This window comes from Chenopodium quinoa, unplaced genomic scaffold (assembly GCF_001683475.1).
Source record: "Chenopodium quinoa cultivar QQ74 unplaced genomic scaffold, ASM168347v1, whole genome shotgun sequence".
In the NCBI taxonomy this organism is placed as follows: domain Eukaryota; kingdom Viridiplantae; phylum Streptophyta; class Magnoliopsida; order Caryophyllales; family Amaranthaceae; genus Chenopodium; species Chenopodium quinoa.
Genome location: NW_018743014.1, coordinates 62038 through 82717, shown reverse-complemented (window position 1 = coordinate 82717; position 20680 = coordinate 62038). Strand labels below are relative to the sequence as shown.

Genomic DNA, 20680 nt, shown 5'->3' with positions numbered 1-20680 from the left:
AAATTTACCGTTTGTCGTTGCTTTTAATTTGAAATTTTGTTCGTGTTTAATTTCTAATCCAGTAATTGTGTTGATAATTAGTATATAACGTTGTTAATGAACAGATATCATGGACAGACAAGATAGGACATCCGTGCTTGTTGACCTTTCTGTCCTAACACTACAGGACAAACATCGGAGCGTTGACATATGGGATTAGTTAGTAATATTTCATTCGTCAGTTCATGTACTTGTATGCATGTTAAATTCACTACTACATTTTTGACCAAATGCAACGGCTTAATAAAGGCTAATACAACGGTATTTTAATTGCCGTTGCAATATAGTAGACTATTGCCACGGATTTAAAACTAATGTTCTTATAGGTAGAGCTATTGCCACAGCTCTAAAGAACCGTGGCAATAGCCTAGCTATTTTAACAAAAATGAGAGCTAATGCAACGGTATGGGAAGAGTGCTCTTGAGTGGGAACTGGTTGTACAGGTTGTTTTGTTTATTGTTTATGTTTACATTGATCTCCATGAGTAGCTTAGGTGATGCATGCCTTATGGACTGTGTGGAATCCTGTAATTGAGAAGAATGTATTTGTGTTTTCATGTGTGGTGTAGTCTTATCAGACAGTTTTGTTTTATTTAAAGCTTGCATAAGGTGGATTGTTGAACATATTTGTCCGCACTCATGCATTTGCTATTTAAGTATATGAAACTTGGCCGATTAGGTTGTAGGTATATGGATTAGACATTGATGGGTTAGGCATTTTTACTCCAATGTGCTCTCCTATTTACTATTTAGTTAAAGAAGTCACCCAAAGCCTTTAGATTTAACATAAATTATTAGAAATTACTGTTATTCAATCTTTGAGATGTGTATCATTGTCTGTGTGTGTGTGACTAATAGTTGCATTGAGGGCTTTAAAAGAGGCTTAGAAGTCTGGGTCTGAATACGTAATTCATATGAGAAGGGTTTGAGGCAAGCAGTTTCTGCAAATATGCTTTATCTTGATTTGTATTGTTTATTTGATGGTGGCTCTTAAAACACTCACTAGTAGAAAAAATGAATAAGGCACCGCAGCTTTCGCACTGGTTCTTACAAAACCGGTGCGAAAAGTGAGTAAATCGCACCGGTTCAGTTCGAACCGGTGCGAAAACTATTGTTTTTTTTTAAAAAAAAAAACCCGGTTATAATTTAACCTTCTTTCTTTCTCTTGAAACCCCTCGATCTTTCCTCCTCTCTCATTCTCTCTCCTCCATTGAAGCGTACTCATCTGCCTCTCTCTCCTTTCCTTTCTTCTCTCTTTTGATCGCCTTATTACGACCTATGCACCCTTCCCCGGTTTCATTGTGGAGCTCTTCAGTTGTGCTCCATCAATCAAGGTTTTCCTCTTTCTTCTTTTTCAGTTGCATTCGATCTTAGGGTTTTGTTTGTTGTTAACTTGAGGTGTTTTTTAGGGTTTTGTTTGGCGGTGGTGGCTGTGGTGGCCTTATTGCGACCTAAAATCGTTGGCTTCATCTTCTTTTGTCGAATACTCTTCATGGTGGCGCAATTGCGTCTTTGGTGGATTTGGTGGGTTCGGCTATTGCGCAATTGCGAATACTCTTCCTTTTTTGCGGGTTTGTAATGAAATTTTTGGCTTTGTTTGTGTTTTTTTTTATGAAATTATCTTGTGGGTTGTTTTGTTTTGATGTTTTTTTTTATGGGTATCTTCTGTTTTCCTGTTTTTTCTCCTTAATCTGATTATGGTTTGATTAATATGATTTTTGGACCTTAAATTTTTGGTTTATAATGTATTGCTTTGATTTCATCTTATAGTGTTAAGAAATCCGGCAAATTTCGGAAGGAAATTTGTAATTTCATGAATATCATCAACTTTAGCATAAGTTTGATTAAGCTTGATGTCTTTGTGAATTTTGAGAATGCTTGTGATAAGGGTAATCCTACTTTTTTTTTATATTTCTTGAGGTGTTTATTTTCCTGGATTCTTAGTTTGTTTACTGGTCTTTTTGGTTGATTGGCTTTTTGTTGAACTTGATGAAGTTGTTCATATTTACATTGTTTCATATGATACGTAGAATCATTATGGGATTCGTAGAATACACATAAAGTTGTAGAGGGTAGGTTGTTGTGCAAGTTTCACCTATGAACAAGATATTTCCTTTCTTCAGCTTAAGAGCTTTGCAACGAGTGGTCTTATATGCAATTCAAATGATTAGAGAGGAAGGTGAAAATTAGCATTCAAGGTAGTAAGACAAAGCCTTTTCTATTCAATGTGATAACACAGTGAGCAATTCTTTCAACTTGGAAGCAAAATCTCAAAAGTGTAGCACAGAGTAACCTTCTGTTTGGGTATAATTAGTAGGAATGGTCAGCCTATAATTACCTTGTGCTCAGTATTGGGAAGATTTGGACTTGACTGACCACAATTATCTGATGCTCTGTTGAGAATTGCTAGTAAAGAGGGGTTCCATGGGATGTTGGAGTAGTTGTGACAACATACAACATGATTGCTTTTGATGGTAAACGTTCTGAAGAATCTGAGAAGATTATTGAAGAAATAAGAAATAGAGATGGGGATTACTTCTCATAGATGAGGTAACTACTTGTGTTGAAGGACCTTGGGCATTTTTGGGTGATAATGACCTTGAAGTTTAAGGGAAACATGTCTAACTTCCCCTTATTTAATATGATGTTTCATGGGTGCATGTCGTTCCTGCTCAGATGTTTCGGAAAGTTATCAGCACTACAAAATCGCATTGCAAACTTGGGCTTATGCAACGGACTACGTGGATTGAGTAGGAATTGACACAGTTCAAGGGATAATTAGAGAGAAGGACGGATTGATTGATAGTAGGAAATACAAAATTAGTGACTTTAGGCCATAAGTCTCCAAGTCCCAGGCTACAATTTTCTGAATGCCTTTCTCTCTCCTAAACTTCTCGTATATATAGGACTATACTAACTAGCTTTAATTACTACATGTACTACCATTCGTCTTTTTCCCAAAAGCAAGCATTAATTTAAAGGAGACTAATAAGACACCAACGGTTACAGCTCTGTGGAGTTGCAGGCTGCTGTTGTGGGTGGAGAGTGCTCCCTTGCCCCTGTTGCTGCTGTGTCAGGTTGTAGCTGTTATGGGTGGAGAGTGCTCCCCTGCCCTTGTTGCTGCTCTGTTTGTCTTCTTCCTTCTGCTGTAAGTGTAGAGTAGTGGTGGTGTGGGTTGGCTCATGACATTACCCACCCCCAAAAGACACACCTTGTCCTCAAGGTGGAAGTCAGGGAACCGTAACTTAATCGTCTCCTCCTCCTCCCAAGTAGCCTCCACTTCTGGCAGGTCTTTCCATTTGATAAGGACTTCTCAGGCCCCACCTCCCTCCTTTGCCTGTCGAATGGCTATCACAGATTCGGGTTCCACCCTTAATTCTAACTCCGGGGTCACCTGATCTGGAATGGAAGGTGAACTTGGCAGGCTCCCTATAGCTCGCTTCAATTGTGACACATGGAAGACAGGGTGAATACGGCATTGACTAGGAAATTGTAGCTTGTAGGCCACCTTCCCCACTCTCTGAATTACTTCAAACGGCCCGTAGTATCTGGCTGCTAGCTTCTCGGAAGGACGTTTGGCGAGTGACCTTTGGCGATATGGTTGGAGTTTGAGGAACACAAAGTCACCCACATTGAAATTCTCTTCTCTTCTCTTCGAGTCAGCCCCCTGCTTCATCACTTGCTGTACCTTTAATAGATTAAGGCGTAACTCGTCTAAGATCATGTCCCTCTCTCGGAGCATCTCCTCTAGGCTATCAACTGGTGTCTGACCAGCACTCACCCTCAACAACCGTGGTGGGTCCCTGCCATACATAGCCCAAAAAGGGGTCATTTGAGTAGATGAGTGGACTGCCGTGTTATATGAATATTCAGCCCAAGGGAGCCACCTTGCCCATGCCCTTGGTTGCTCCCCCGCAAAGCAACGGAGGTAGGTCTCAAGAATTTTATTGACCACTTCTGTCTAACCGTCGGTTTGAGGGTGAAAAGAGGTGCTTCTTTTCAATTTTGTCTCCTGCAACTTGAAGAGTTCGCGCCAAAACACACTTAAGAAGACCCGGTCTCGATCTGAGACAATACTTCCCGGAAACCCGTGCAGTCTCACCACCTCCCTGATGAAGTGGTCAGCCACCACTGCCGCTGTAAATGGGTGTTTGAGCCCAATAAAATGGGGTACTTGGTGAGGCGGTCCACCACTACCAAGACCACGTCCACTCCTCTTGACTTTAGAAGTCCTTCGATAAAGTCCAGGGTGATATCTTCCCATACTGCTCTGGGAACAGGAGGGGGTTGCAATAGCCCCGCCGGACTTTGTTGAGAGTGTTTGTTCCGCTGGCACGTCGTACACTCCCTCACATACTTAGCCACGTCACGCCTCATCCCCTGCCAAAACCACTCGGCAGCCATTCTTAGATATGTCTTCATTTCCCCTACGTGCCCTGCTTCTGGTGAGTCATGGTAAACCCGAAATGGTGCTGGCTTAAACTTTGAAATTTTTGGAATCACCAGTCGTCCCTTATAGAAGAGTTTCTGATGATCGATGGTGAACCCAGAAACTTCCCTTCCCCCGTCCAGGTCTTGCCTCACCTTTAGTAGCAACTTATCTTCTTCAATCTCCTTCTCCAACTCCCCCCAATCCACCATATGTTTGGTGAGCATGGCCCCTAACTCCGTACCTTCCTCGCCCCTTCGTGAGAGGGTGTCAGCCACTCAATTTGCTACCCCAGGTTTATACTGTATTTCGAAATCGAAACCGATGAGTTTCCGTATCCACCGTTGATATTCCATCCCCACCTCTCGCTGTTGAGATATGAACCTCAAGCTCTGCTGATCACTCCTAACTACACACCTCCTGCCCAGCAGATAATGCTTCCACTTTTTCACCGATAAACACACCGCCATCGACTCTTTTTCATAGATTGATTTACTCCGACCACCAGGCCCCAACATCTTGCTAAAGAAAGCAATCGGCCTTCCCTCCTGCATCAGAACCGCTCCTAGCCCAAAACCCGATGCATCCGACTCCACCACGAACATTTTAGCAAAGTCTGGCATGGCTAATACGGGGGCACTACTCATGGCCTTCTTGAGCTCTTCAAAGGCTGTGGTAGCTTCTGAGCCCCACTTAAAATTGTCCTTCTTTAGTTGCTCAGTAAGTGGATGAGCTATATGAGCGTATTGGGCTATAAATTTTCTGTAGTAGCCTGTCAGGCCCAGAACCCCCTCAAATCCCTTAGTGTTCTGGGTATGGGCCAATTTATCATGGCTGAGATTTTCTCCTGGTCCACAGCCACCCCTTCTTTAGAAATAATATGGCCCAAATAAGCTACCCTTTCCCTTCCAAACTCACATTTTTTTCGATTAGCAAACAGTTGGTGGTCCTTGAGAGTGGCCAGTACAGCCTGCAAATGTTTCACATGCTCCTCCCTACTAGCACTATACACTAGAATGTCATCAAAAAATACAAGTACAAATTTGCGTAAATAAGGTCGAAATACCTCGTTCATCAAGGATTGGAACGTAGCCGGGGCATTTGTGAGACCAAAAGGCACCACAAGGAATTCGTAGTGACCCTCATGAGTACGGAACGCCGTTTTGTGGGTATCTTCCGGCTTCACTCGAATTTGATGATAACCGGCTTTAAGGTCTAGCTTGGAGTACACTTGAGCTCCATACAACTCATCCAATAATTCATCAATCACCGGTATGGGGTATTTGTCGGGAACGGTATCTTTGTTCAATGCTCTATAGTCAACACAATAACGCCACGAGCCATCCTTCTTTTTGACCAAAAGGACTGGACTCGAGAAGGGGCTAGTAGATGGGCGGATAATCCCGGCCGTCAACATTTCCCTATGAGTTTTTCAATCTCATCTTTTTGAAATTGGGGGTACCGATAGGGCCGGACACTTACTGGATTGGTACCCTCCTTGAGGATGATACTGTGCTCGTGCCCCCTCTTGGGTGGCAACCCTTCCGTCGTCTCAAACACCGCAGCATACTCCTCCATCACTTCCTGTAGAAATTCTGGAACTTCCGTACCATTCGCCTCCTTCTCAGTGTCCTTCCTAATTTCCTCTAACTAGCATAGCTCCACTAACACTCCCCTTTGTTCCTTCCTGAGAGTCCTAATCATGGACTTCAAGGTGACCCCCGTTCTTGCTAGTGAGGGATCTCCCCTGATAGTTACGGTCTCGCCGTCCCGCTCAAAACTCATCTCTTGAGTTTTCCAGTTGGTTAACATTGAGCCTAGCTTCTCTAACCACTGAATGCCAAGGATGACATCGGCGTTTCCCAATTGAAGAGGTAAAAAATCTTCTGTCACTTCCACCCCGTCACCCAGGCCCAACCTTACGCCACAACATTGACCTCGACCTTTCACTGCCTCGTCGTTGCCCAACGACACCCCAAAGGTTCCCTCCTCGGTCACCGTAATCCCAAGCTTTTCTACTGTGTGAAGTGATATAAAGTTGTGTGTGGCCCCGGGGTCGACCATGACCACCACATCTAGCCCACCGATTTTCCCCACCAGCTTCATGGTCTTCGGATTCGTGATCCCCACTAGAGAATTTATGGATATCACCGCTGGCCACTCCTCTTCCTCTTCCGGAGCCTCCATCGCCGCTAATTCCCCATCACCCTCCTGCTCTTCTTCTTCTACAAGAAGCACGCTTAGTTCCCTGGATTTACACTTGTGTCCGATTCCCCACCTCTCATCACACCAGAAGCACAGCCCCTTGGCTTTCTTATCTTGCAGCTCCTTCTCCGTTAGGCGTCGCACCTCCCCTGTAAATCTGGTGGAGCTTACGCTTGTTCTGTTTTGTGAAGAAGAAGTTGGCTGGAATTTCGCTGATCCACTAGAACTTTGAGCAGGCCCCTTAAAAGATGTGGGTTGTTGAGAGTGTGAGTGGGTCGGCCCACTTCCGCCACTAAATAAGGTAGATGCTGGAGTTTGGTTAAAATAAGAGAAGGGCCCAGGCTTAGTGAAACCGGCTCCCGTTTTCTTTTGCCCACTAACCCGGTTTCTTTCTTCAACCCGAGTAGCCAGATCCATAGCCTGTTCCAAAGTTAACGGGTTGAGCATTCGTATTTCAGCCCGAATGTCCTCCTTCAACCCATTGACAAAATGCCCCTTCATCAAGCTCTCCGGCACATCCATCAATGGAGCCGCCTTCTCAATAAAGGCCCGCCGATAATCCGCGACTGTGGTGGTGTGGGTGACGGCCAGCCACTGCTCATGAAGGGTTCCAGAGTTTGCCGGACGGAATTGGCGTAACACACGCTCCTTCAACTCCTCCCAGTTACGAACCGGTCGCCGGCGACTCTCCCATTGGTACCACTAGAGAGCGTCGCCCTCCATGGAAACCACCGCAGCTTGTATCTTCTCGTGCTCTGACAGCCGGTAAAAATGGAAGTATTGTTCGCCCCTTAGGATCCATCCATCAGGATCGGTTCCTTGAAACAACGACATTTCCAATTTACGGTACTTCCAATTTCCCCTTCCCTCTTGCTGTTCTCGGCTGTCACCCTCGTCCTCCATTCTGAACCTCCCAATACCAAACCCTGTTCGCTCGTTTCTGATTCTACCGGCGTCGGAAAACTGTTCTTCCCCCTCGCCAATAGGGTTCTTCCCCAGGTCCCTCACCCTATTCATCATTCCTCTCATCTCTTCAAAGAACTTCTCCTGGCCGCTCATTAAGAGTGAGATTTTCCCATTCTGGTCTTCTCTGAAGCGACTCAGCCTTCCTTCCATTCTCTGGCTGGCATCTTCTATGGCTTCCTGATTCTTCCTCGCCTCCTCTTCCTGATTTTTGCTGAACTGTTCGGTGAGTGACCGTTGGAGGTTCTCCATGCTTTCCGCAATTGTCCTGGCAACAATTTGTTGGATGGAGTTCTCGCCCCCATCCACCTTTGAGACTATTTCTGCAATGTGCTCTTCTAACGCCTCAATTCGTTGGGTGTGTGTTCCGGTTGCCGGGGCCATGGCTGCTCTGATACCAATTGCAACGGACTACGTGGATTGAGTAGGAATTGACACAGTTCAAGGGATAATTAGAGAGAAGGACGGATTGATTGATAGTAGGAAATACAAAATTAGTGACTTTAGGCCACAAGTCTCCAAGTCCCAGGCTACAATTTTCTGAATGCCTTTCTCTCTCCTAAACTTCTCATATGTATAGGACTATACTAACTAGGTTTAATTACTACATGTACTACCATTCGTCTTTTTCCCAAAAGCATGAATTAATTTAAAGGAGACTAATAGGACACCAACGGTTACAGCTCTGTGGAGTTGCAGGCTGCTGTCAGTGGCGGACCCAGGAATTTCTGACCGGTGAGTCACAAACTCACAATCGATAACCAAATATGTAAAAAAAAAAAAATTTTACCAAAATTCCCCAAAAAAATTATTTACAAAGATCATCCAAATAGAAAATTGACAAGATTACAATACTAACTAACATTTAACAAGCTTAAAATTGACAAGACTAAAATTAACAAACTAATAAATTTTTTTTTTTTTTTAAAAAAAAAAAAAAAAAAAAAAAAAAAAAAAAAGACTTAGAAATTATTTTGGGCCCTGGTGAGTCATTTGACCCACCAGGCACAAGGCCAAGTCCGCCCCTGGCTGCTGTTGTGGGTGGAGAGTGCTCCCTTGCCCCTGTTGCTGCTGTGTCAGGTTGCTGTTATGGGTGGGGAGTGCTCCCCTGCCCTTGTTGCTGCTGTGTTTGTCTTCTTCCTTCTGCTGTAAGTATAGAGTAGTGGTGGTGTGGGTTGGCTCATGACAGCTTACTGGTATTTACTTTTGCTATGATTTTATTCATGCTATTTATTTGTTGAGTCGATTTGTCGACCATACATAGTTGAAAAAGTGACCTGTTTTTTTTTCACGTGCCTACAACCTGCCTATGCGTTTTCCTTTGTTTTCCTATTGTGTGCTTACTAGAGGATATTCATGGCAAAATTTTGTTGTTTTCTGTGTAATTGGAGTAGTTATGTGATGTTAATTCCCAGCGTGTATGTTTCCTGCTTTTGTTACAAGCGAATTATTTATTATGTTGTCAGCATTTCAAGTTGAGTGTTTATCTGAAATCTTTCTATCTTGTTTCAGGTACCATTGGATTAGACGCAAAGGACGGCCTGCAGCGAGAGAGATTGCAGAGCTATCTTGTTTTAGGTACCATTGGAGTAGTCGGGACTATTATCAGAGCTATGCAGGTATTGACTTTACTTACTTAATTTTCTTCCTGATTTTTTGTATCTTGTAAGTTCTTGGTATAGTTATATGTCATCCTATGGGTAAACTGAAATCTCTCTTGCGCTGAAGGCCAATGAATTAGTGACTGATGTTTGCTCAATTATATATGACTTTTGCACTTATATTATAAACATGACTGCTTACTTTTGTTTACAGGTTATATATGTGAATAGGTTCTCACCTTCATCAAGGAAACATGCTGTTAATGAGATAAAGGTACAGGAACCTGTGGCTCTTTCTGATGTCTTTTCAATACATATATTTGTCTTCCTAATGGCCTCCTGCTGTTATTCTGCGTGTAAATTTAATAAGACTTAATGACCATGTTCCATGTTGATTTCCTGATTTTCATTAGTTTTTATTGTTTTGACTTGGCTGTTCATCATAGGTGTTCCAAAATTACCAAACCTTCCTGTAGAATTATAAATGCTATATACTCATTGGGTAGTAAGTGAAGCTAGATGATGATGCATAACTGTAATCTTGGCTGTTCATCATTTTGGCTATGCAGATCTAGCTACATGACCTACATTTATCTTGTTTTGTTAAATAACCTTGTGTCAATCAAGACATTGTCTTCAAAATAGAGAATTCCCAGCCCAAATTTTATTAGCTCATGACATGGACTATGCTGACATAGCTACATTATTCTGGTTATGTTCAATATCTTGTATGATCCAAATTCAGCAGCTTTTTTTCTTTTTCATATTTTTATAAAATAATCCTGCCCTTTTCATACTAGTGCTTATGTAAATGGCATTTAGTTCGTAGGTTAAGATATCATTTTGGGCCGTTTGATATGAACTGTTGTCTTATGTAACAGCTATCATTATGCTTTGGTAGGTTAAGATTGTTGAGTGGTGGTCCTTGCCTAGCTACTCATTTTATAAAATTTTCCAAGTTATGTTGTCCTTCCTTGTCGTGTGCCCTCCATCGTCTAGATCTGATAAAATTAACTCGTATCTAATTATTCAATTTCGATCTATAATATTTTGAAGATAACTTGTAACTTGTTCGTAGATTAGAAATTTAAATTGATAATAGATTCGCGAGAACCACAAAACATTTCAGACGACTTTGGTTCGTGAGTAGTTTGACTTTTACCCTATTATTCTAAGTTTGACAAAAATATTAAGAGTATTAATCAAACTAGCTAGAACAATAGACAGGGAGTATAGAAGTGGTGATATGGAGGTCTACGTTTATTAAATTCCAACTTCTAATATCCTTCTGGCCAACTCCCAGAATAAGGAACAACAAATCATTTTTTTTTCTTATACTTTGAACTAAATGCCATTTAGATAAGGGCCATTTTAAACACTATTTCAAATTATGATTAAGTACTTGACAAACATTTATAGACATAAAAGAAAAGATTTTATTAAAATAAAACTGACTTCTCATCTATCTTGAAGTGTAATTTGTTCTTTTTCAATGTCTAACTCTATGCTTATTAAAGAGTGAGTTTATTCCTAAACTTGCTTGTGTGATTGTAATGTACCACTGTGCTTGTGATTGATTTTACAATTTTCTGGAGTTAGTTAGTGGATCCTATCCTAACAATCAGCTTATTGTTGCTAAATCTGTTGTCCAGGCTGACGTTTGTCATGCTTACCAAATTTTGAAGAAAGGTGGTTTAAAAGATGAAAATATTATTGTTTTCATGTATGATGACATCGCTTATCATGAGGAGAATCCGAGACCCGGGGTCATCATCAATAATCCCCATGGAAGTGATGTCTACGCTGGAGTCCCAAAGGTTTTCTCTAGTTCACCCTTTCCATTGTCACTTAATGAATGTTATGAAGAATTTAATCTCGTCTGCTTGATGTGGTATGGCAGGATTATACTGGGGAACATGTGACTGTCAATAATTTTTTGGCAGCGTTACTTGGTAACAAAGAAGCTATTACTGGTGGCAGTGGAAAGGTGGTGGATAGTGGCCTTAATGATCATATTTTTATCTATTATTCGGACCATGGTGGTGCTGGTGTGCTCGATTAGTATTTTGATCCTCATAGTTCTCTTGCAATACTTTCGTTGTTTATGGAATCTGTTTGTTTTGAATGTTTATATTATAAATCTCTTACAATATCTTATATTGTACTACTATAGCTTTTTGAGTGTTGAGTATTTACCGGGAGTAACAGCATATTATGGAAATTATTGTGCGGCTAGTCTCTCTTGGCTTTTAGGTGCTTTCATGTTGTCTATTTGACTTATCCTTACAAAATCCTTCTTCATATAGTAGGTAGTACATTGGCAGGTTCTTAAATACACGTGGAATTGACTCCTGATGTTCTTATGCCATGCCTTGTTTAGTACTAGATCAATGTGAGCACACAATGATTATTTAATTTTATGAAGATTTATGGTTTTACAAGTGCAACCGTTTGAAGATGAACATACCCCTAGGACTGTTACTTGTCATGTTCAATTTCATTACTACTCCATATTGTTGGATCCTCACCAATGTGCTCAATCAATTTTTATCATATTGTTTCTTGTGAAAAAATGGATTTCAACACGTTGTGCTTGTTCAGGTATGCCTACAACTCCATTTCTCTATGCTGATGAGTTGATATATACATTGAAGAAAAAGCATGCTTCTGGAACCTATAAGAGCTTGGTGAGGTTATCCCCCCCCTGTCCACCACATACAATTTTTTATCATTGCGGGAAGTGGTTTACGATTATCGTCAAATTTATCAAGGAAATCAATGTATAATGAATTTTTTTTTTTTTGTTTTCTTTTTTCCTTTTTTATTTTTTTTTCTTGTCAAAAAAAAAAAGAAATGTGTTTTTTGCCAAAACAGTGGATACTTATAAGTAGCAATTGTATACCTTATACTAGCATCTCTTCTATAAACAAGTTATTCTGGATGGGGTTTCAGTTCTGTGACTTTTGTGATGTACTGAATATTGTTTAAGAATTACTTTACAACCCTTCCCTCTTCCTTCTTTCAGAAACCAAAAAGCATGCATGCATCTTGTATGGAAGGGAGTGTGTGTGTGTGTAGCAGCTTTGACAGGTAAAACAACAGCAATAGCCAGCACCAGGCAGACACAGCACCACCAGACAACAGCTAACAGCCAGCCAGAAACAGAAAGCAGTAGCCAGCAATAGCTAAACACACCATGCAAACAGAAACCAGCAACTAGACACAAAGCAAGCAACACAGCCAACAGAAAACAGCAGCTTACTAAAGGAAAGTTGACCTGGCTGTTAAATCGAGGACTCTGCTTCTCCAGACCTTGATTCTGTTTTTTTTTTCTTCAGTTTTTTAAAGTGTAATATTACAAGATATTGAAGAAAATATATGTGTTATGTATATTATGATTATATATAAGTATTTGGTACAATTTAAGTGAAAAACATGCAAAAAAAATTTTTTTTTTTTTGTTTTTTGGGCATTTTTGGCACCGGTTTTGGAAAAAACCGGTGCTAATTGTTTTTTTAAAATAATTTTGGGGACTTTTGGCACCGGTTCTAAGTAAAAACCGGTGCGAAAAGTTTAGGTTTTGGTACCGGTTTACCCATAGAACTGGTGCGAAAAGTCATTTTTCCCACCGGTTTTGAACCGGTGCGAAATCTGTGGGGTTTTAGCACCCCCAAATCTGGACCGGTTCAAAACCGGTGCGAAATGGGGGGTTTGAACCGGTGCCTATTTGCCTTTTTCGCCTAGTGACTAGAAGAATGATTATACTTTGATATGGGTTCTCCCTTAATATTATTAGTTTTAGGCTTTTTAACTCTCCTTGCTAATTACACTTGCCTTTTTTTAACATCTCATTTCTTTTTCATTGTTACTAGATTAATGTAAAGTGGGTCATAAATTTGTATGAATACAACTTTGATGCCGCTTGCTTATTACACTTGATAAAGTTGTCCTTAACAATAGAAATACACTAGTTTTATTAAGTATTCTGATTATTAGAGTAGTTCTCTTTCTTCCTAGTGGTTGTAAAGCAGATTTTATTGTCAGTTCTTTCTAATTGATTAAAGTAACTCTCTTTTTTCTTAGTGAATTGATTAAATGTTTTTACAGTAAAAATTAAGTAAAGTAACCCTCTTAATTCTTAGGGTATTTTGACTTTTGGTACCACAAAAAGACCTGCTATTCAATTTTGCTACCTCTAACAATTTTTATTTTATTTTACTACCACTAAAAATCAGGTTTTTTTTAAAACTGATAACAGTTGACGGAAATTGTTAGATTAGCCGTTTGTGGGGCCCACTTCAACCCTGCCTCTCTCTCTCTCCTCCTTCCCCAGTCAAGTGCAACAGTCAGGTTCACAGCAGCAGGCAGCAGCCATGAACAGCTTCCAGCCACCACCACGCTGCAGCCTGATTCCAGCCAACGCGCGGCCTCAACGATCCCCGGAAAAACGCGAGCCGACGCAACCACCGACGGCCTTTGAATGGCGCGCAACCCTTGCACGCAGCCTCCTACGGTGCCTCGACGAACATGAGAACAAAACTTCCCAAAATTCGAACAATTTCGAATTAAAATCAGGAGTTTCTAGCGTTTGATGTTCGAATTCAATCCCAAAACAAGATTTTGGTATCAATTTTCAATCTTATTGGATTAATTTGATGATTTTCATTCAAAATCAATTTGGGGAAAAAGTTAGGGTTTATAAGAACTTTTGAATCAAACTCTTTGATTTCAAAACGAAAATAACAATTATTTACATGATTTTGCAATTGAAATCTAAAGAAAACAAAGCCCTCAATCAATTTCGACACAACTTGTCGAATTAGAGGTCAAAAATTTTCGATTTTCCCCTTGTTCGAATCGACCACCCCTACAATCATACAATCATCATCATCGTCGTCCGTTGGTGGGGGAAAGGGTTTGGGGTGGGGTCGCCGGCGTTCGCCCAAGCGCCGGCCGCCGGCAGGGGGGAGGGGGGAGGGTGGCTGACGGGAGAGGGGGCAGTTGAGGGTGGCTGGGGTTTTTTTTTTTATAAACATTTTAATTTTTAATTTTTTTTTAATTTTTGAATAAACTTAACGGAATCCTAACGGATTCCGTTAAGTGGTAGTGAAATTTAAATTATGTGATTTTTAGTGGTAGTAAAATTAAAAAAAAAATTGTTAGAGGTAGCAAAATTGAATAACAGGTCTTTTTGTGGTACCAAAAGTCAAAATTTCCTTATTATTATTATTATTATTATTATATACGACAATATACATACATATTTAGAAATTATATTCAATTTAGTCTAAAACCCTTAAGAATATGGAAAGTCCTACTGTAGCTTCAACATGTTGATCAATTCCAACATAATTTCACATAAACATGCACTTTAATAAAGTATTTAGCCACCTAAACGTATTTTGATTCCGAATCTCAAATCAACACTTTGCACTTTCAAAGTTTGATCATGAAAACACCTTGCAATTAATATAACCACAAGGTTATCACAACATCTCTAGACATAAACCTTAATCTACATGTGCAGGGACTACAAAACTCTTTAAAAATTATACCTTAATGTAAAATTATAACTTTGAAATAAGTATTTATGTTTTAGACAACTAACCATGAAGAAAATAAAGGAATTAGATTAAAGAGAATTAAATTCACGTTGGAAAGAACAGGCAGAGAACTTGCAGAGGCCATAACTTATTCAATATAACTCTGAGTTGGGTGATTCTTGAGCCTAACCTCAAGGATGTTTTGAGATGATCAATCTTTCGTGAAACAGCAAAACCCCAAACAGTGACAAAAAGTGCTCGAAAATTGGCTTTAAAGATATACAAGATGTTTCGGGGTTTTTTATGTGCCCTGCGGGAAAGTTACAATTTCCTAGCAAGCTCCTTCCTACGCCTGTACCTGCACAAATAACGGAGACTCCGGCTGGGGGGTGGGAGTTCCGCCTGTGAAGATTAAGTTAGAATTCTTTCGAAGAGGAGTAAAGAACAATAAATGCTTCTCGAATTGAGAGCATTTGCAATTGGTTTGTGTTTGGTTGGTTGTTCGAAAATTGATGGATCCCCATAAATGAGGTCTTCTCCCACTATTTATAGTGGGGGAGAACTGTACCTCAATTAGGGTACAAAGGACACGTGTCACAGAGGGATTGGGCCTCTGTTTGCCCAATAGGGGTTGACACGTGTCACAGGCTGATTGGGCCTGTTATTAACCGTTGATAGGTTGACATGTGGCAAGCGTCTACTGGGCCACGTGTCTAGGGTAGTTTTTACCCTAAACATCTGCCCCTCACAGGTGTGATGTGGCGTATCCACGTGTCACCTGTGACAGGCGTCAGACGCATGGGAGGAGACGGTTCGTCTTCTTCCCTCCTTTTTTTCAATTTTCAATTTTTAGGGCAGAAGGTGTTAATTCACCTTCTGCCCCTCTCCTATAAATAAGAGGCATACTCTTTCTCTTCCATACTTTACATAATTTCAAAAAAATTCTGAGAGAGAGCTCTAATACCGGCTGCTATTTTCCTCAAGATTTTCTTGCATCCGGCTTTTCGAAACTAGACATCCGGCTACCGGTTGAGTGTATTTCACCAAGGTACCATCTGCCCCTTTTTCTTCAGCTTTGTTTCTTTATATTTTGAGGACCACATCCGGCATTTTGCCGCTTGTGGTATCTAAGAGAAGGGTTTCTTTACAATTTCAAGTATTACAGCCGACATTTTGCCGTCTGTGGTACTTTAGAATTTTTAGAATCTATACACAGCCGGCATCATGCCGACTGTGTGTATATTCTTCACATCTCTTGAAAATTTTACATCTGCGTCACCTCAGCCGGAGTCCCCCGTCTGAAGTATCTTCAAAGTTTTTTTTTCAAGTTACATTCAATATACCCCCATCCGGTCATTTACCGCTTGGGACCTGTTTGGGTAATTTATGCATTTTTCCAAACAGGTTTCAAATTCCCCCATCCGGTCACTGACCGCCTGGGGCGTGCTTGAGCAATTTATGCATTTTTCCAAACAGGTTTCAAAATACCCCCATCCGGTCATTGACCGCCTGGGGCCTGTCACAACAAGAAACAGCTCATTTACGAGGGATATATTCCGTCGGAAAACATTAAAATTCCGTCGGAAAACCCATTTTCCGACGGAATTCCGTCGGAAGCTGCTGTCGGAGACCCCTTTATAGGAAATTTGGGTAATACCGAGGGATTTTCCGTCGGAAAACTCATTACCGAGGGAATTTCCGACGGAATTCAGTTTCTCGGAAACTTAGTTTGACCAGAGTTGGAAGTTCGTCGCAAGCATCCGACGGATTGTTTTCCCTCGGAATTTTCCCCTGTTCCGACGGAATTTTCCGTCGGAATGCTCCTCGTTTCCGAGGGAAAGTTCCGTCGGAAAAGGGGAAAGTTACGAGGGAATAAATCCGTCGGAAGAACTTCACCTTTTCCGAGGGATTTATTTTCCGTCGGAAGATCAAATTTTCCGAGGGATTAGTTTTCCGTCGGAATTTTTTTTTTTGGTATGAGATAAATTTCTGTATTTGGCTATATATTTTCCTCCGGGAGAAACCTGAACTTCCTGCTTCGTACATTATATTACTCATTAAATAATTTGTGCAAAAATATATATATATATATATATATATATATATATATATATATATATATGTATGTATATATATATATATATATATATATATATATATATATATATATATATATATATATATATATATATATATATATATGTATGTATATATGTATATATATATATATATATATGTATATACATATATATATATATGTATATGTATATATATATATATATATGTATATATATATATGTATATATATATATATATATATATATTTATGTATATATACATATATATACATATATATATATATATACATATATATATATATATACATATATATATATATACATAGATATATATATATATATATATATATAGATACTAATTTCAATATTTACAATAAACACTAAGTTAATATTTTGATTACAACTAACAAACAATAAGTTCATCGATGCTACACAACAGCGCGAGAGCCTTGGCCAGCTCCACCAAATCCCGGGTCGTCGTCCCTGGGATCTCGAAATGGAGGTCGCACGTTGGAACATGGGTCGTAACGACCCCTCATCCTTTCTTCCAGCCTCTTCTCCATTTCTTCCATTTGGGCTTGTAGTTGGGCTTGGACTTGAGCTTGTACTTGGGCTTGAACTTGGGATTGAACTTGGGCTTGAACTCGGGCTTCCATGTCGGCTTCCATTTGTTCCTGAATAGCCTGGACCCTGGATTCCATCTGATCCTGCATCTGAGAAACAAAGGAGGGCGTGTACTGCAAGGAAGAGGTGGAAAGTCGGCGACCTATCTGGCTGCCATAGTACATGTCAGCACTTTCGCCTAGTCCCTTCACACGTCCTTTTTTGTTCCGACCGCCCACTGTCTCCCAGTACAGCTCATTCGGACTCTTCTAATTCCTTTGAGTGCTAGCCGCCTCAACCCTCTTTTGGTAGGCCTCCTACAAGATAAACATATAAAAGGGAACAAACGAGGTAGTAAGTTATACAAATAAGCTAAACCAAATTGAGCCAACTATGAAGTATATGACCTTTATTTCTCTAAACATGCATATTTTAGGTATTTTAAGGGGTTAATGACTTGAAATCACAAAAAAATACAAGTCCCTAAGGTTTGGGATGCATTTTGGAGCCAAATTGAGCCAACTATGGGATTTTTGACCTATTCCTTGCCCATTTTCTATGTTTTTGAGCAAATGAACTATTTCTTTCTCTAAACATGAATATTTTAGGTATTATAAGGGGTACATGCCTTGAAATTCCAAAAAACAACAAGTCCCTAAGGTTTGGGACGCATTTTGGAGCCAAATTGAGCCAACTATGGCCTATATGACCTATTGCTTGCCCATTTTCTATGTTTTTGACCAAATAAACTATTTCTTTCTCTACACATCTCTATTAAAGGTAGTCTAAGGGGTACATGCCTTGAAATTCCAAAAAAATACAAGTTCCTAAGGTTTGGGACGCATTTTGGAGCCAAATTGAGCCAACTATGGCCTATATGACCTATTGCTTGCCCATTTTCTATGTTTTTGACCAAATAAACTATTTCTTTCTCTAAACATGCATATTTTAGGTATTATAAGGGGTACATGCCTTGAAATGCCAAAAAAAACAACAAGTCCCTAAGGTTTGGGACGCATTTTGGAGCCAAATTGAGCCAACTATGGCCTATATGACCTATTGCTTGCCCATTTTCTATGTTTTTGACCAAATAAACTATTTATTTATCTAAACATCTCTATTACAGGTAGTCTAAGGGGTACATGCCTTGAAATGCCAAAAAAATACAAGTCCCTAAGGTTTGGGACGCATTTTGGAGCCAAATTGAGCCAACTATGGCCTATATGACCTATTGCTTGCCCATTTTCTATGTTTTTGACCAAATGAACTATTTCTTTTTTCTAAAAATGCATATTTTAGGTATTATAAGGGGTAAATTCCTTGAAATTCCAAAAAACAACAAGTCCCTAAGGTTTGGGACGCATTTTGGAGCCAAATTGAGCCAACTATGGCCTATATGACCTATTGCTTGCCCATTTTCTATGTTTTTGACCAAATGAACTATTTCTTTCTCTAAACATCTCTATTACAGGTATTCTAAGGGGTACATGCCTTGAAATGCCAAAAAAATACAAGTCCCTAAGGTTTGGGACGCATTTTGGAGCCAAATTGAGCCAACTATGGCCTATATGACCTATTGCTTGCCCATTTTCTATGTTTTTGACCAAATGAACTATTTCTTTCTCTAAACATGCATATTTTAGGTATTATAAGGGGTACATGCCTTGAAATGCCAAAAAAAAAACAAGTCCCTAAGGTTTGGGACGCATTTTGGAGCCAAATTGAGCCAACTATGGCCTATATGACCTATTGCTTGCCCATTTTCTATGTTTTTGACCAAATAAACTATTTCTTTCTCTAAACATCTCTATTACAGGTATTATAAGGGGTAAATGCCTTGAAATGCCAAAAAACAACAAGTCCCTAAGGTTTGGGACGCATTTTGGAGCCAAATTGAGCCAACTATGGCCTATATGACCTATTGCTTGCCCATTTTCTATGTTTTTGACCAAATGAACTATTTCTTTCTCTAAACATGCATATTTTAGGTATTATAAGGGGTAAATGCCTTGAAATGCCAAAAAATTACAAGTCCCTAAGGTTTGGGACGCATTTTGGAGCCAAATTGAGCCAAGTATGGCCTATATGACCTATTCCTTGCCCATTTTCTATGTTTTTAACCAAATGAACTATTTCTTTCTCTAAACATGCATATTTTAGGTATTATAAGGGGTACATGCCTTTAAATGCCAAAAAAATACAAGTCCCTAAGGTTTGGGACGCATTTTGGAGCCAAATTGAGCCAACTATGGCCTATATGACCTATTCCTTGCCCATTTTCTATGTTTTTGACCAAATGAACTATTTATTTCTCTAAACATGCATATTTTAGGTATTATAAGGGGTAAATGCCTTGAAATGCCAAAAAACAACAAGTCCCTAAGGTTTGGGACGCATTTTGGAGCCAAATTGAGCCAACTATGGCCTATATGACCTATTGCTTGCCCATTTTCTATGTTTTTGACCAAATAAACTATTTCTTTCTCTAAAAATCTCTATTACAGGTAGTCTAAGGGGTACATGCCTTGAAATTCCAAAAAAACAACAAGTCCCTAAGGTTTGGGACGCATTTTGGAGCCAAATTGAGCCAACTATGGCCTATATGACCTATTGCTTGCCCATTTTCTATGTTTTTGACCAAATGAACTATTTCTTTCTCTAAACATGCATATTTTAGGTATTTTAAGGGGTACATGCCTTGAAATGCCAAAAAAATACAAGTCCCTAAGGTTTGGGACGCATTTTGGAGCCAAATTGAGCCAAATACATTTGAGGCTAGTGATTCTAGCGGCCATCTCTAACACAGACAAAGGACTCCCTTCGTATAATGGCCTTTCAGAAGCCTTCAACAAATCCAGAAAATGCTTAGTAGTTGCATTGGGCTCCTCCTCTGATGAACCACTAGCCTCCTCGGAATGCCCCTGATCTTGACTATGACCAAAAGCATCCAAAACCATGTCATGATATTCATTGGTCCGCCGTTCGGGAACTCCCGGATACCCCTCCCCTTGAAACATCCACACGTAGTATTTAGGTACGAAACCCTTGTCATACAGATGAATTTTAACCGTATCCGCATTCCAAAGGCGTTTGTTCTTACATTTAACACATGGACACCTAACCTCATCCGGATTACTACTCTCAGGATGATCTCTGACGTACTGAATGAATTCATCAACTCCTTTCACGAAATCTGGGTTAATACTTTGCCCAATCGTCC

At 39.9% G+C, this 20680-nt stretch overlaps 1 protein-coding gene across 1 annotated transcript; it reads left to right on the top strand.

Moving 5' to 3' along the window:
* Positions 1-1323: 1323 nt before the first annotated feature.
* On the top strand, positions 1324-12580 carry LOC110729826 (vacuolar-processing enzyme-like). Its single transcript, XM_021909599.1, has 8 exons — positions 1324-1372; positions 1448-1609; positions 9148-9254; positions 9451-9510; positions 10889-11053; positions 11137-11293; positions 11838-11928; positions 12262-12580. Exons 2-8 carry the CDS (start codon positions 1531-1533, stop codon positions 12419-12421), a joined length of 819 nt encoding a protein of 272 aa, XP_021765291.1. The 5' UTR covers positions 1324-1372; positions 1448-1530; the 3' UTR covers positions 12422-12580.
* The last annotated feature ends 8100 nt before the right edge of the window (positions 12581-20680 follow it).

Excerpts from the sequence above, each read along its gene's own strand:
- LOC110729826 (XM_021909599.1), top strand. The coding sequence starts at position 1,531 with ATGGTGGCGCAATTGCGTCTTTGGTGGATTTGGTGGGTTCGGCTATTG. Across the intron at positions 1,610-9,147 it reads ATACTCTTCCTTTTTTGCGG|GTACCATTGGATTAGACGCA; the intron begins GTTTGTAATGAA and ends ATCTTGTTTCAG. Across the intron at positions 11,929-12,261 it reads ACCTATAAGAGCTTGGTGAG|AAACCAAAAAGCATGCATGC; the intron begins GTTATCCCCCCC and ends TCCTTCTTTCAG.